At 44.5% G+C, this 17,316-nt stretch overlaps 1 protein-coding gene across 1 annotated transcript; it reads right to left on the bottom strand.

Moving 5' to 3' along the window:
• Window positions 1-1,578: 1,578 nt before the first annotated feature.
• LOC141969459 (tubulin alpha-1C chain-like) lies at window positions 1,579-15,789 on the bottom strand. The gene is made up of 5 exons (XM_074925270.1): window positions 15,708-15,789; window positions 11,325-11,547; window positions 8,284-8,432; window positions 6,246-6,926; window positions 1,579-5,995 (listed from the first exon to the last, which is right to left on the bottom strand). The coding sequence occupies exons 1-5, from the start codon at window positions 15,708-15,710 to the stop codon at window positions 5,702-5,704; spliced, it is 1,350 nt and encodes a 449-aa protein (XP_074781371.1). The 5' UTR covers window positions 15,711-15,789; the 3' UTR covers window positions 1,579-5,701.
• Window positions 15,790-17,316: the final 1,527 nt, after the last annotated feature.

The following is a 17,316-nucleotide window of genomic DNA, read 5'->3' as shown; positions in this document are numbered from 1 at the left end:
ACCATCTGATCTCCAGTCCCAGCCTTATAAAGTGAATTTAAATATTCCTACCTGGGATCAGGACTCCCTTCCCATGAAGAAAGGCTTAAAGCCTTGTTCTTCCCTCAGCCTCAAAAACCACTCAAATTTGCTGCTGAACTAACAGTTACCATTGCATATATTGGGCCAAAATCGAGAGAATTCTCACACAAACACTTATTGGTGTGACAGACGAAGCCTGGGGTAGACCTTAAAGCAAAAACTGAGCTCATCCAATGGGTTGAAGTACTTAATTTTAAAGTGACTAAGATACTCTGAGAAAGAAAGGAAGTGCAATTCACTTAAGACTTCCCAAGTCTTCCTGCATTTCTAATGAGATACGTATTAGAAAAAAGCTTTTCCTAAACATTTCTGGAATGTTTTCTAGACCCTCACATTTATTTACAGCTATTGTTTTCTAGTAAACATTTGAAAAGAAGAATTTAACTTTGTGCCTGATTATTCCAAGCTCTTGACACATACCAGGAAAACCAAAACAATACTGCAGAGAAACTGAAACATGCTCCTGAAAGTTAATTGGAAGGTTTACAACTCACTGAGGAAACAGGACTATCACAAGAGCTAAGAATATCTTTGAACAAGTTAACGTTTTGTCACTTGAAGCTGGTCATGGAAAGTTGGGTTTTCAGAAAGCCAACAGGCAGGCACATGTCATCAGAAAGATGAAGAGACTGGTTAACTGACTCAATCGAAGAGCGCCACAGAAGGCACCACTCACGTGACTTACCCTTTTTTTGGTTTTTATTTAGTCTCCTGGTATTTCTCAGCCTCTTGTCATGCAGCACCTACAATACCTTCAGAGCAATGTAATTTCTCCCACTTCATCACACTCATTCCTTCTCTCCATTAATAGCCAGTTGAGACTACAATTCTTTAATCCTCTTGCCCAACTTTAAGGAATCTGTAGATCAAAGTCTTTGCACAGTCTGGAAGTTACATAGTTAGTCCTCTCTCTAGTTCAGACCAAGATAGAGGAAAGGGATTAATCATTATCACCTTGCCAATACACACAGAAAATCCCTACAGCACTTCCAGTGGAGTTCTGTGATATGACGGAAAATAGTTCTCTTTACTGCTGAATTTGTTTATAAGGCCAGTCTGTTTTCAGAGTTCAAATAAAAAAAAACATCTTTTCCTTTGAAGTAATTCTTTATAAACATGTAAGAACTAGTGAGATCAGGAGTCACCTAAATCCAGTATCTTATTCCTGACAGGAGCCTCAATTACCCTCCCTCCGTACCTTCTCAACCTTTGGTAATTTGCAGTTGCTATACAACATACAGTATCTCTACAGTTAGTACTCTGACTGATGTTTCTCCCCAAACTTTTAAGGCTTGTAGAAAAATGTGAATTCAAAGGTACAACCACATTGACTGAAAAATCTGCAAAATAATTTGAATCTTAGGTTGTTACAATACTTCAGCAAGGAAAGGGAAAAAGCCATCCCATTATGTTAAAATAGCTCTGCATTATTAGTGCCAACGCAGGTTTTCTTCTGTGAAGCATCTCCTACATAAAGAAAAACATGACCTTGTGCAAAACAGTTTTATTTGGCAGAAATACAGGCATTTAAAAAACATCAGAAGAGAATGGCATGGGGTAGTACATTAGCAGCATTGTATTTCAGATGTCACAGTCTCCACTGTCACAATGTTCATGCAGATGTGACCGAAAAGTACAGAGCCAAGCACGGAATGACATCTTCCTTGCTTGTCTGAAGAGAATTTGCCAGAGTGGAAGCAGTATGTCAACGGAAGGCCTAACAAGACCAAAACTTAGGACAAGGCAATTAAAAGCTCTATGCCCATTCACAGCAGCATATTGGCAAAGCAGTGATTGGACACCCCTATTCCTGTGAAAATTTTGAGGAACTAGTACTACAAGCTAAGGGAAGTTATTCTGAACTGCCATGAGACTGTTCTGACTCCTCACTATTACACTAGAGAAAGGAAGAACGTAAAACCAGAGAATCTTTACTACCATGTCATATTATCCATTTTTTGAGACAATGCTTTGTATTTTCCTAAAACACTGCCAAGAGCAGTGTAATTTGCAATCTTTACCTCTATGTTCTCATCAGAATAAGGGAGTCATCCTATTCTTTCTTATTCACTTTTAACTAAAATCTCACTCACCAATTCTAACTCAAGAGCTATGTTCTCCTAAACAAGTTCACGTTTTCAGCAACAGGCTGCTAGGGTAAATGTTATTTGTCTGACAGGGTTCAAAGTATCTGAGGCACAAAAACCCCTTTCTGAGTTTTATCTGCAAAAAAATTGCTCTGTAGGAAGGTGGCAGCACATGCAGTTGCATGCTTACGTTACCTATACTGTCGATAAAGCTAAAAAGACAGATTTGTCATACGACTGCTGTGGCATGTGTACTATAGGAATTGGAAATGTACATATAATATATAACAGACGATAACACATAAAAAGGTATTTATATGGCTTATTCAGAGGGCAGAGTGGGTGGAAATCAGATTCTGCTGCACTGCATTCCCCTGGAATGGCACCATAACCATCTTAGAACAGATATTACAGATAAGATCAGCAATTTATAACAAAGTTCATACCAATCCACCATACACTTCCTCCTCCTCCACTTAATGAGTCATAGAAGTTATTCTGTATCAGGTGATAGCTATTAATTGCCAATCTCATACTGGAGAAAGCTGTGTCACTACACAGGTAAAGATATATTTAGTTACCACTAGATAATACCTACACTTCTGCCAGTGCAAACAGGCACATGACTTCTCAAAGCAGAAGTACGAGGATTTCTTACCAAAGAAAACAAGCATTTGAAGTTTAGAATTAAAAAAAGGCTTTCAGAGTGCAAAGAAAGCATTTTCTTTTAAACAACAGCTAATCTTAACCTCTGCAAGTTTCAGGTATTCACTCTTACACTCTAATTCAGTGTAGGATCTCCTCTATATTTCAGGAAGCAGATGAACCACCCATTTGCTAATTCATCCATACAGCTAGTAATTATAACATGTTTAAAGATTTCTGCAGCTAGCTGAAGCAAGAGCAGTTTTAGCAGGATTTTCCTGCTGTAATTATCTTGGCTTCATATCTGAGAAAAACACTATCTTATCTTAGCTCAGCATGCAGATGCTGAGAGTCAACTGCCCACTAGCTAATGCAACAGTGTTTCTTAATACTAAAGAAAATTTGAGTACGATGTAGGCTTAGAATGTATAATGTACTTTCAGCATCAGCCCAACGGCTAACAAGTGACATAAAACCTTCCACCAGTGGATGCTCATCATGTTTTAGCTTACCATCTTCTCAAAGTGGCATTACATGTTACTTTTAAAAATTAAAAAGCATAATGCATCTCAAATCTAATGCGTACATTGAATGAGATTCCCTAGTCCAGGTTTTTCAAAGAGTTCAGCATTCAATATGCACAAGCCTTTTACAAGAATGCTGGAGTGCTGTGCCCTGCAGACCCATCATTGTACATGCCCAGATAAAACACTGACACACTGCAAACCAATTCCCATCACATAAGCAGTGTCCTAAATAAGGGTAGTCCACAAGTACAGCAAGAAAGACAGTATCAGCAGGAAACAGATCATGCCAGCTTCAAATGAGGTGAAGAATTCCAGGTAGAAGAGCCAAATCATTGCTAAAAGATCACACTGAAAGCGAGTCAGAAATTCTACACAACCCCCAACACACATCGCTTTTAAAGGAAGTTCTGGGTGCTGGCACTTGTGGCCACACAGCATCCTTCAGGATCTGCTAGTAGTAAAAGATTTCACACTGAAAATCTAGACACCTGCAAGGCCTGAAACAGTCCTTTGCATACTGCTCTTGTGGGCACTGCTATTACATTAAAAATCTGAATTTGTGCACTGAAATGAAGTCAATCTGAATTGCAATGAGTGTGACTGTCTCTTGGGTTATGCCTAGCACATTTGCTTAATCATCCACTAAGTAGGAAAATAAGTTAGTCAACAAGACTTGAAATTCTCTACACTTATGCCTACCCTGGAACATAAAAACACAAGCTAATGCAAATGAGAAACTCACTGGAACTTCAGACATGCTCAGCTATGCTGAATGGCTGGCGGAGATATGATTTACACAGCATCTGTATATTATGTACAAGTCCATGGCTGAAAAGACAGTCTGAGGCACTCATCTAAGTTACAAAGCCTTAGGATTGTTCTCCCCATCCATACAAAATTGTTAACTTCCACCTCCAGTAAGTTAGATTAATCTGAAATCAGACTGTCTAAACCCCAGTGGCTGCAAGAACACAAACACAGCAATGCAGGACAACAGGTTTCCAGCCCAAGCAAACTACTGGCCAGTCCTTGCAGAGCAGACTATTCTGGTAATTAGCAGCAGCCTGTTCACCTAAAAGTAGGTATCCCCGTCTAGAACAAGTACGGTTAAACCCAGGTCACTTAAAACTGAAGTTAGGGGAAAGTTCTCATTTTACAAGTTGATGTCAAATACTGCAGCATTACCTGAGGACTGGAGGTTTCCATACAAAAGGAAGCTGAGGCATTTTTCAAACCACAGCTAAGACTCCTGCTAAACAGGTATGTGCATCTTCAACTAACACAGGCTTCAAGGCTTGGCCTGAATCACACTCTGCTGTTAAATCAGAAGCAATATAAATAAGGTTGAAATAGGACAGGGGGGAATTCTCCAGCTCAAATCTAGTCTTGGAGTCAGACTTTGGTATCTTATAATCACATTCAGTATTCCATCATCATCTTAACATATTTGACTATTCCACCTTTGATGCTTCTGTGGGGGATTCCTCAGTCACCTTCAAGACAGCTAGAAACAGTCAGGTTATTTGGTTTGTGGATCATTGCCCCATGTCCCCCAAGCCCCCACCCAGACCATGTAGATGATTTTAGGCAGAGGCTGGCCACATCTGAAGATAACCTGATTAGCCAAATCCTGTCCTGTTACATCAGCTTACACAGAAGGATGGTAATTATCTGAACCCATGCACTAAATACTTCTTGCTCCAGACAGCTTTAGGCAAAAGGTAAACTCCACAGAACACTGGCAGACAGGGACTGCAGTTCCTTTTGTGGGAGGACAAAGCACCACCAGGGCAACAGCCACCCAGGTTCTGACAGAAGTGGCAAGTTCCTCATGCTATGGCACATCCTTTCTGGACAGCTCTTCCCCTTCCAGGTTACTGTATCTCTAAGGTACCAGCCCATGCTAAGTCTAAGTACAGGAGAAAACCAACTCAAAAAGCCTTTGGTTTTAAGGGTCTTGCACCTTTTCTTAAGGATGATACAAGGTTAGTACTCCTGTTGCCTCTTGTGACACCAGCTTTAGAGCTTTGAAAAAAATGTAGCTATTAACCTTCCAGCAAAAGCTCAAGCATTCCAGTCTTGTATTCTGGGGGAAAATATGCACTATTAGTTCTTCAAATAATAAAACCTTAAGGACAAGAACTCATCTAACTATAGCATGGTTATTTTATTCAGCTACCATTCTCAAAGAAATTATTCTCAAAAATCTCCTGGACTACTTGCATATAGTTAATGCACATAGTGTTTGGACACTACCAAATGTCTTGATTAAAGAAGTTTATTCTGATTATTTAACATGATTTACACCGCTATGGAAGAGGCAGTAAAACGGCAAAGACTTGCAATTCACTTTTGTTGCATTTAATATTCTTCACCTTCATCTTCTCCATCCATCGAGTCTGTGCCCACTTCTTCATAATCTTTCTCAAGCGCAGCCAAATCTTCCCGAGCCTCTGAGAACTCCCCCTCCTCCATCCCTTCTCCAACATACCAGTGAACAAAGGCACGTTTGGCATACATCAGATCAAACTTGTGGTCTAGACGAGCCCATGCCTCGGCAATGGCTGTAGTGTTGCTCAGCATGCACACTGCCCGCTGGACTTTGGCTAGGTCACCACCAGGAACCACTGTTGGTGGCTGGTAATTGATGCCAACCTACATGAAAACCAGAAGAGACCATGAGTTTCTTTGTAGCATTTGACAGTGACTATAATCAAAGAAGTCAGACAGCAGTCAAACAAAATGTTTCACTCCCAAGAAAACAGCTCTGTATAAGGACCTAAGTTACCATGTCTCAAAATACAGATCAGGTACCCAAATGATTCTTAGTGAGAAAAATATACTTTGTAAGCCCATGATAGTGAACGAGAAGTCTGAAAAAAATCGTGTTGTAACTGAGACTTGCCTTAAAACCAGTTGGGCACCAGTCTACAAACTGGATTGTGCGCTTGGTTTTGATAGCAGCAATAGCAGCGTTGACATCCTTGGGGACAACGTCCCCACGATACAGCATACAACAGGCCATGTACTTGCCATGGCGAGGGTCACACTTCACCATCTGATTGGATGGCTCAAAGCAAGCGTTGGTTATCTCAGACACAGAGAGCTGCTCATGATAGGCTTTCTCTGCTGAAATAATTGGGGAATATGTTACCAACGGGAAGTGGATACGAGGGTAAGGCACCAAGTTAGTTTGAAACTCAGTAAGATCCACGTTTAAGGCACCATCGAATCTGAGGGAAGCAGTAATGGAAGAGACTATCTGACCAATGAGGCGATTGAGATTGGTGTAGGTCGGGCGTTCAATGTCCAGATTCCTACGGCAAATGTCATAGATGGCCTCATTGTCAACCATAAAGGCACAGTCGGAATGCTCCAGGGTGGTGTGGGTAGTCAGGATGGAGTTGTATGGCTCAACAACAGCTGTTGAGACCTGCGGTGCAGGGTAGATGGCAAATTCCAATTTTGATTTTTTCCCATAGTCAACTGACAGGCGTTCCATCAGCAGAGAAGTAAAACCTGAGCCAGTGCCTCCCCCAAAACTGTGGAAAATCAGGAAACCCTGCAAGCCAGTGCATTGGTCAGACTGAAAGAGAAAATAGATGTGTTAAAGCAATTGTGTAGACATTAAGAAACCAAAACAAGCTCAAGACAGACAACTCTGAATTCTGACATACCAACTGTTCAGGCTTTAGGAAAGTAATATTGAATTTGATTCATCCACTGAAATCAAGGAGGTGCCCCATAAAAACCACTGTATTCTTGACTATTTTAAGCCCCCTTATCATGCTGGAGGGTGACCTCCCCACTTCAGATTACTACAGCAAAACCTCCCCTACTCACAATTCTCAGGCCAAGGTCATTAACAATGACCAAGAAAAGCAATACCATTGGGAGAACAACAGACCATCTCTCCCTTACACTGATTTAACATTCTCTACCTGCACAAAAATGGTGCAATCCTCTGTCCCAGAACTATTGCTATAATCCTGTAAGAGTTTCAAGCATGTAACTCAGTTCAGGGCAGTGAGCTGTCAAAGTGTATTTTGCCATTCCAGTTTAGTCTGATCAGATGAAGAAACTAGACTGCCTTATCCTCAGGAAGTACCACATGATGCTTAGCATGGTTCCCAGGACTGACAGGGACTTCCAACAGCTTGTAAAAAGAAATTACAACCATGTTTTTCAGGCCAAAGTACTGCCTGCTGCAAACTTAGCTTTAGAGATGGTGGCACCCAAGTGTTGAGAATAATACCAGTTTTGGTCTGCAAAAGGTGTACCTCAGTAAGACTCATTTAGCATTTCTATTAAAGCACCAGAGATATAATCTGGATTTTCTGTGCAATGAGAATTTCTTACCTTTGCAATGCAGATTCAGTAAAGGACATGCTTAGCAGCCCTAAAAAGGGAACTCTAACCTTCTAAGCTCTTATCTTCATAAATTTGCCACATGATCAAAGTACTGGGGAGCCCAAGACATCCCAACTTACTGAGATTAATTCTTTTTCTACTGTTAATACCATAAAATTAATTCAGCAATTATAACAGCAAGAAATGCAAACAAAAGTCTAAACCACAGAAGCAAACACTCCTATTTAAACTTCCTTGGAAGAGCCTCAGCCAGAGACCAATCTCTGCCCAGCAGGAACTACACAAATCATAATTCTCAGTCCTAGCTTTCTGAAGTTGAGCATGAAACTATAAAGTTTTGGGTGTCTTATCAGCATTTTAGGCCACTTGAAAGTCATATCTGACATGAGTAATCCAACCATTCTCAGCTGGCTAAGAATAAAAACAGATACAGACTTAAGTCCACAGATTCTCCTACCATGGAATAAATTAAAGCACAATTTACACATCTATGTATTTTTAATAACCAAATTTCCAAATCCTATACAACAGGATAAAGATGTTTAAGAGCCTTCAGTGAAGAAAAGTCTTACCAGTTTCCTGATACGCTCTAGAACTAGATCAATTATCTCTTTCCCAACTGTGTAATGACCTCGAGCATAGTTATTAGCAGCATCTTCTTTACCAGATATCAGTTGTTCAGGATGAAAGAGTTGCTTGTATGTCCCATTCCTAACTTCATCTAGGGAGACAGGATGAATATTATTTGTTAGTTTTCTATGTAGACCAGGTTTTTCAAATTTCTGAGGGTGACCAGAATAAGGTACCTAAACCCTTAGAGATAAGAAGCAGCTTGGTTTCTACCTATCAGTAGGTGACAATACTAATACAGTCTAAGCATTGAATACTTAAGAAAAAGTGAAGTTACTGCTTAAGAAACTGTCACATTTTACACATAAGTTTAAATTTTTGACCTGCCAGAGCGATTTAAAACTGGACTGTAGCATCAGAACCACTCTTTCATAAAGACAACTTAAGGCCCACTTTGCAGATCAGCATCTGAAATACTGCTTTTCCCCTTATTTTCCAGGCCCTCCAGGATGTTGCCTTACTGCTTCTGCAGCTGTGAGCAGCCAGAGCTGACAGTGCTTGCTTGTCCCCTTCTTTCCCTTAATAGTACTTTATGCCAAGGGTAGAGAAAAATGTTCAAAAGGAACAGGAGATGCTCTTGTAGAGCTATTCAGTTATTCAAATACCGAGCTGTAAGCTCCAGCACAAATGGCTGTTAGGCAGAAACCATGCAAATGAACACACAGCATCCCCCACCAGTTACAGATTTAAAGAATGAATTATGATCACCACTAGTTATCAGAAATATACACTTACATCTAGCAGGCTAAAGCTCTGTCCTACCACAAAGGTACCAAGACACTCAGCATAGCTTTGTCTCTGGTTTAGCTCAAGCCATTCTTGAGTTGTATGCTAATGTAGTATTGCATCCTTTAATTAAAATCAGGTGGAAAGCAAAGAGCTTTATTAACTACAGACGAAGTTGCCTGTTTGCATATATTCTTTTTAATCTGAAAAAGAGCGAGCAAGACAAAGATAAGTAGATTTCAAGATTTAAAAATACAGTCACTATTTGAACCAATTTAGAACAACCAGCTACCACTGCAGTTTGCAATCCAATACTCTATAAAGTATTTCCAAGCTGCACCAAAATAAAAACAATTTGGAGAGGTCTACCATTCAAAATACATATATTTGAAAGGCCTTCTGCATTACCACTCCAAGTTATAAATGAAAAATATGAGTAAAGGGAAAAATGTAGGACCTGAAGGTAGCTGGTAGGCGCAACATGAGTCAAGATGGTTCTGGGGAAATAACAGCTCTTGAAGAGTTAAAGGTCAGTCATTGGACCCTGCAAATGTGCTGGAATGAAGAATTTGGAGTTTAGGGGTCAGCTAAACCAAGTTTCCCCAGCTTCATGTTTTAAGTCTACCTGGGGTAGTTTGTTCAAGACACTTCTGTTGAATCCCAGACACGTTACTGCCTCTTTTCTTGGTGGAAAGTTTGATGGTATTTTACCACCGCATCCAGAGCTGGTGCACATGTACAGCAGTCCTGCTGCTTTCACTAAGAGCAGCACTGATCTGGAAGCTCCAGAAATCCCTGGTGTACACACATGGCAGCTACAGAGCTGCTGCATGCACAATTGATGCTTTTTTCCTAAACACAGTGCAGAGGGACATGCTGCATGAATGGGAAAAATCATGCTAGCCCCACCCAGGAAAATGAATCAATTTCCAAATAAGCAGGGCAGGAATAAAGAAATGTTTTCCCCAGAAAGGCATACAAGGTAATCTTTAACAAAAAGCCCTAACTTCAGTATTACTAAGTATTTCATAAGAGAGCCTTTTGCCCATCTCCCTGTACTGCACTTGCATCATTAACAAGTGCTGGAACACTACCTTTTACCATTTGTCCCAAGACTCACAAGCTACCCACCCCCAGAGGCAAGGTGAGAGCTTTGCCACCTGCTCTCCCTCACCTCATTTCTCAGTCTTTTCTGGTTGCTTAGAGCCACCACCTGGCCAGCAGCAGAGGAAGCAACAGGGCTCAAGAAAACAGAAAATCAGACCTGCAACAACTCCTGGGAATATTAGTGTATGGCCAAGGGTGCTTTGGGTGATTTTAAACTTATCAGTCCAGCACTCCCACCCTTGACCTGCCCAACAGCCTTCTGCTCTCCTGCAAAAGTCTCAACACTAAGTATTGCAGAAAAATAAACAGCACCTGAGCAAGCACAGGCAACACAGACCTACGAGAGCCCCAAATCACTACTTAAGGCAAGACAGCCACAGAACCAGCAGAATTACTTCAGGCACACACATCACAGTAAAAACAAGATTCATGACTCAGGAACAAGGGTCTTGTGAAACTGAGGAGCTCACACTGAGCTGGCAGTGTAGCTAATGCCACAGAATGGGGGACGGGACAGTGGCTGATGCATGGGATCCCATCTGAACATTAAGAGCCAGTGTTGCCAGAGTTTGGGATTACAGCTTATTTTCAGGATGAGTGGATTGTTACTCAAAGATAAGGCCACAGGAAGTTAAAGTGGATGTTTGGAAGTCCCTTAATTTAGACTAGCAACTGAGACTCATTTCTGCAAGCCCTATTCAAGCTACAAAGAGTAGAAGATTGTTTTGGGAAAACACAGGAATCATTCCAATGTACAAAAAGAAATCTGCTTAATGATGAGTATCACATCTTTTTAAAAGGTTCCTATTGACTGCTGCACACATTATGCCATATTGTTTCAAGAGGTTATAACTAGTTCCTTGCATAACAAAACCATGAAGCATATTTAGAAAACCCATTTAATTCCACAAGCTGGCAGAAGGTAATATTTAAATTCTTCAGAGCTCCAGAGTGCACATTTGCCAGTCTTGATGAATGTAAAGCCAAGTATTTTCCATCACTAGGAAGATGTAGGCAAGCTTTATGTAGCAAAAATTTAAAGCCCCAAAGCATTTTGCAGGACTAGAGAAACAGATCCTTTAATAAAACGTGTAAGTTAAATCAAATTCTACAGCATTTTCTACAGTTCCTTGCACAGGTCACTATTTACCTATTACTGCTGGTTCAAGGTCCACAAACACAGCCCGAGGGACATGTTTTCCTGCACCGGTCTCACTGAAGAATGTGTTAAAGGAATCATCACCACCACCGATGGTTTTATCGCTCGGCATGGTACCGTTGGGCTGGATGCCATGCTCCAGGCAGTAGAGCTCCCAGCAGGCATTGCCGATCTGCACACCAGCTTGACCAACATGGACTGAGATGCACTCACGCTGTGTGGAGAAAAAGGATTGGATCACTCAGCAGAAACAGCAGTTTCCTTGTTTAGAAAACATTCAGCACACACAGCTTGAACTCCCATACTGCAAAGCTATTAAAACATTGGCCTTATTGTCAGGGTGTTAGGGGCATTTGGCACAAAATACAACAGAACACAAAAGCCTCTTTCAGTCATCATCTACCTCCACCTAGAAAGACCCTTTTAGACATTGTCATTTTTATGGACTCATTCCTCCTTGTTATTCCTATCAGACAGGAAGAGTTTGAGCAACTCTTCCAAATCCTTCAGCCAACTTCTCTCTTCCTAACAAACAGTGAATATTTAGAAAAACTGATGGTTACACATGTCACTGGCCTAAGAGTCCAGAAAAACTTCACCCCCAGAACTCCAGCCACCAGAGGGAGCAAAACCTTCTACATGATCTAGGGTCATATTGTTTAATATACATCAAATCAGGAAAAATATCTTCTCCTGATCACTTTAGGGTACTTTGTCATTCCATAAGAAAGTCTTTGCCTAATGAAACCCTTCCTATCACTTCATAAATATGAAACATCAGGCCTCACATCACACTGCTGGAAAATACTAAACTCCTTAACACTTAACACAAAGCTACCTCATTTAAGCTATGCAGAAAATATTTCATGTCAGTAAAAGCATCCATCCGTATCATTTTATAAAATCCCAAGTTGCATTTGATGTCCATAGCATAAACCCAGCTTCCTTAATATGTCAGCATGGGGTTTTGAATATTAAAAGCCAAACCACAATGGAACCATCTCCAGACTCCTGGTCCATTTGTGACTTTTTATATTTAACTTCTGGTTTTGAGTGACAGTTAAACACATTCTAGAAGAGCCTGCATAGAGGAGAGCTTCGAGTAAGTCACATTTAACTATGTTCAGGCCCTGTGATTGGATGACAGAATTTGTCCCCTGAAATTCCAGGGTAAAAGCAGGACCTGGAACTGCCTAGTCCACATCAATAGTCAATGCAGGAGAACAGAAGCACAGTCCTTTCAATTTCCTTGGAAACACCAATAAATTAAGATCTGTGTTTGCCAAAAAACCCATCACCTATTCTCAACCACAGCACTGAACAGCTGAGAACTGTTGTTTTTCAGCTCCCCATCCACCCAAGCTGTGTATTCAGATATAAAGCTTCCAGAAGAGCAATCCACAGCCTCAGCAACCAGCCTTACTCAAAGCTGCTGCTGCACAACTCCTCTCGAAGGCCATTACTCCATCACTCCCCAGGCTGAAGCCCTGGGCTTGGCAAGGTACTGCAAGAGCAGAGGACAGCCAACCTGCGGACTGCAGAAAGGGCAACAGGAAAAGCAGCTTCAGCACTGAGAGAACAGGCCATGGCAATGAAAATTAGGCCACATCATCCTCTCAGGAAAGCAGGAGGACAGCCTGCAAGTCTACAGTGAAAGACTAGAAAGATGCCACCACTTCAGTCTGGATCCTCATCTGCAGTGAGGTCGTATCAGCGACCCTAGCTTTACCACTGAAATTCCTAAGCAGCTGGGGAAGGTCATTGGAAGGAAGTGTGTAGGGACTAGCTAGCATGCCCAAGCAAGGTGATTGCGTGGAAAACACCAGACTGAGCTTTCCAGCATCAAATGAACTAGCACCACTACTTCAAACTACATAAAACAACAACAATCATTCATGTTCCAAAGAGAAAATGTAAGTCTTTGAAAGTACAACCTGGTCAACACAGCCATAGACCAGGTCCTACAGGTGCCACGTTAAAAGCACGGCTTGTTTACTTTGACACAGTACAAAGTTCAGCACTTGGGGCAGAGTAATTCCCGGCATCAGCACAAAGACAACATTAACTGAAAAGCAGCCCTGCTGAAAAGATCCTGGGGTTACCACAGAAACCATCCTGAATGTTCAACAGGGCATTTCCATCCTCAATAAGGCAAACAATATGCCTGGCTACAAAAGGAGACACATGGCCAGTGCACCAAGAAGCCTTCCCTCTGCTCTGCAGAGGTCACATGTTAGGAGGATGGGGAAGATTCAGGCTGGGTGTTAGGAAAACCTTCACCAGCAGAGCAGCACAGCCCTGGAACAGGTCAGAGAGGTAAGAGATCTTCATCCTTGGAGGTTTGCAAAACTTGGCAAGACAAAGTCACAAAAACCTGGCCTGGTGCTACTGTCAGCTCTGCTTTGAGAGCTCTTTCAACTGCTTTCATGCAACTCTATCAAGTACTTCGAAGTAGTAGGTAGCTCTTTAATGAAAGAAATCTTTGTTAGACACCAAGAGACTGCCTATTTTGCTTTGCATAGCCTGTTCACAGCAGCAGAAGTCTTACAGTACTAAGAATACTAACTAAAGAACAGAACAAAATCTGAGCCTTGAAAGTATAATCTCAACATTATAAAAACAGGCAAGAGACAACTGTCACACTCATTACAGTTCTAGGCCTTTACATATCACTGATGGAAGTTCCATAATTAATAAGGTTTAAATATGTACTACAGACAGTACTGTTAAGTGCTGTATTGAAGCCACAACTCAGGACACAGAATCTTTAAGTAGCACTAAATGCTCTCCCCCACCTACATACCCTATTTTCAAGCACAGAACCAGTTCCAGTGAAAACTCCCAGAGAATTTTCCCAGCCTGGTCTGAACCTCTGCAGCCTCCATTACCCATCTCCTTTTGCTACATGATGTGCTCCAGCTTAAGAGCACTGGCTTGTCCTCTGTAACTGCCCCTTCAGTAGCTATAGACAGCTACTAGGTAGCTCCCCACTGTACTCTGCCAGGTGGAAGAAACCCAGCTGCCTCTACAACCATACTGGTGGATCATGCTCTAGGTCCCTCGTACTCTCCAGCACAGTATTTAAGGTACAGCTTCACCTGTGCAAAGCTGATGGAAGGCCAAGTTTCATGAGAATGGCTATACCAGCTCAGACCAAACGCAACAACATACCCTATGAGACACATGGTTTCCCCAGGATGAGACTCAAGGAAACCTGCATCCTCTCCAGAGGGGAGGGACTGCATTCACACTCTTGATTTAATTTAAAACAATGTGACTATAAACAGCCCCCATATAAGGGTTAGAACACGGTAAGGACATCAAGACATCCGTCCAATATTCTCCTAACCATTTTCACTTCAAATATTTTCTATGCATTCACAACCCTACAGAAGCAGTCTGCTACATTTAAATTCATGTAACCTTCTAACGTCCATAGTCTCTTTTCAAAGGGAGATCAACAGGACAAATGCCCACATGGAGAAAGACCTCACGATTGTCCTAGAGGTTCTAACTGACCGCTTACACTTGTGCTGCACAGCTCAACTCTCTGCATTCTTTATGACGTCCCAGCCCTTTATTATGCTTTTCAGATATGCCTTCGAGGCTGACTCCTATCATACAAGGTCATTTCACCTCAGCTTTATTACCAAGCCAGTCTCACAAAGTCCTTCAGGAAGTCTCCACCATTAACCCATTCCCTGACCCAAACCACCTCACACCCCAACTGGCACCTGACTCTGGCAGGGACAAGGACCAGAAGAGAAGCTGCACCTCCAAAAACACCCAGTGCGATGGCCGCCGCCGCCACTCCAGGTCCCCCACACCCCAAGGAGATCCCCTCATTTTTATATTCAACATGTACCTGTGAGAGACCCCAGCAGCTCACGCACACACCCCCCCACGCCCCCTCGCCATGGTGCGCGGGCTGGACAACCCGCCGCGTCCCGCTCCGGGGCACCAAGGCACGGGGGGACGCGAGCCGCGGGGACTGACTGAACCCAGGACGGAGAGGCCGCCCCAGGCCCGGACGGCGGCTCCTCGCTGCTACGGCGGGCCCGGGCCGGAGTCACCTCAGAGCCGGCTGAGGGTCCCGCCGCCACCGGGGAGGGCCGCCATGTTCTCGGAGGCGCCGCCACCATTTTGGGACGAGGCCGCGCGGCGGGACGCGGCACCGCAAAGGCTCGCCGGGACGGCGCGGCTCGAGGCCCGCCGGCGACCACAGTCCGGCGCGGGGCCCGCCCGGCCGCCCCTCCTCCCTCGCCGCGGGCTCAGCGGGCCGGGGCGGACCCGCGCCTCCCGCCGCGCACGGGTGGGGCCGCCCCGCCCCCCCGCGCGGCGCCGGGAGCCCCCCTCCCGCGCCCCCCCGCTCACCATGGCTCGGGCCGGCGGCGGGCAGCGCGGGGAGCGGCAGACGCGCAACGGGTCTGGGCAGCACCTCGAAAGCAGCCGCCCTTCCCGGGCACGCCTTATGTAGGGAGGGGGCGGGGCGGTTGGCTCCCCGCGCCTTGCTCATTGGCTAGGCCTCTCTCGGAGGCGTAACTTCCTCGCGGCGCTATTGGGTGCCTCCGCATCAAGATCGTCTGCTCTTCCAATCGGAGACGGGCGGCGGCCGCGTGGAATGCGCCCGGCTGTGCGCCATTGGATCGCGGATATGAATTTCACCTTCCTGCGCTAGCTATTGGTTGATTCGTAACCAGGGGCGGGGAGGGGGTGGGGCTTAGCCTTCCCGCCAACGGAGGCCTGCGCCTCCCTCCTCAGCCGTGGGTGCTTGCCGGCCTCGCTGCGGGCTCCGCCGCGGGCTCTGCCGCCCTCCCGGGCGGGTGGCGCGGGCTGGGCAGCGCTGTGGCGAAGAAGACGAGGGGGGAGCAGCTGTGCCCGCCCGCGGGCCCGCCGTCGGCTGCGGGCAGCACGGCGGTCGGCGCTCGCACGGGCCGGGGACAGGCCTGAGGCGGGGGGCTCCGCCCAGGGAGCGCAGAGCCGGGCGGGCGCTGCCCTGACAAGGAGGCCCCAGAGCCAGGCTTCGCCGGGGGGTGCTCTCAGCCTTCCACCGCTTCAGTGAGCGTCCGCCCCGGTCTGGCTGTGCATGCTGAGTCCAGTTAAAGCAGCCGGCTGAACGGCCTGGTCCTGCAGCAGGCTGGGAGGGAGCGCTCGGCTCTGAGGGTGGAAGAGTGAGATGCAGGCAAAGCTGTATTTGATCTCCAAGGAGGGAGGAGACGGCGCCATGGCAGGGTCACCAGGCAGAGCAGTGCTTGTCCAACTGGAATAGAGTCACTCCATGGAAAGGACTGGAAGCTGAAGGACCAGATCTGGAGAGCCATGTAGATCCCACTGAAATCAGCACCTTTGGTGTTTAAATGCCCCAGTGTAAGCTGGGTGTTGAAATGGAAAGTGTAAAACCCCTGTGGTGTGCCCTAAGGGTTACACTAACAGAATTATTTATGAGATTGCCAGAGAGACTTCCTGGGTGGAAAGCTGCTGCTGTAGTGTACGCATCTAAACTCCCGTAACTGGAGCACCATCCTTTCAAGGGCAGCATTGGCATCAGTTTCAGGAAATTGCTTTCCCCTGCTGAGCTAAGCTTTTGCCGGCAGGATAGGTATGTGAAACAATTTTAAACAATAACAAAGTAGATCATGTCTTCCTCTTCCTGTGTGTATCTGCAGTCCTGTGAGCAGCCTGAACAAAATTGATACTTTCGAAGGGAGTGTAATAGAGTCGTGTCAGGGTCTACAGTCAGCTGGAACGAGTGGTGGGAGGTGGTGAACCCCCCTCGCTCCTACTAATCTCAAGGGCACGGTAATTGAAGCTTGCTAAGGATGCCACTATTGCTGTTATCAATTTCATTGTGATTATTTCAACACAGGGTGTGGAAATGAAACCTGCGTGGGTGCACACTCACTGAAAGAAGAGAAAGGCAAAAGTCTTCTGGAAAGCAAGGATCAGAGGATCAAGAGAGGACAAGAGATGGAAGAAGGAGAAA

The sequence above is a fragment of the Athene noctua genome, chromosome 23 (genome assembly GCF_965140245.1).
Source record: "Athene noctua chromosome 23, bAthNoc1.hap1.1, whole genome shotgun sequence".
Classification (NCBI taxonomy): domain Eukaryota; kingdom Metazoa; phylum Chordata; class Aves; order Strigiformes; family Strigidae; genus Athene; species Athene noctua.
Note: the sequence above shows the minus strand (reverse complement) of the source record. Positions and strands in the feature narration are given on the sequence as shown.

Coding starts and splice junctions, on each gene's coding strand:
- LOC141969459 (XM_074925270.1), bottom strand. Junction 6,927..8,283: donor TAGAGCGTATCAGGAAACTG/GTAAGACTTTTC, acceptor TTTCTCTTTCAG/TCTGACCAATGCACTGGCTT. Junction 5,996..6,245: donor GGTGCCCAACTGGTTTTAAG/GCAAGTCTCAGT, acceptor GTTTTCATGTAG/GTTGGCATCAATTACCAGCC.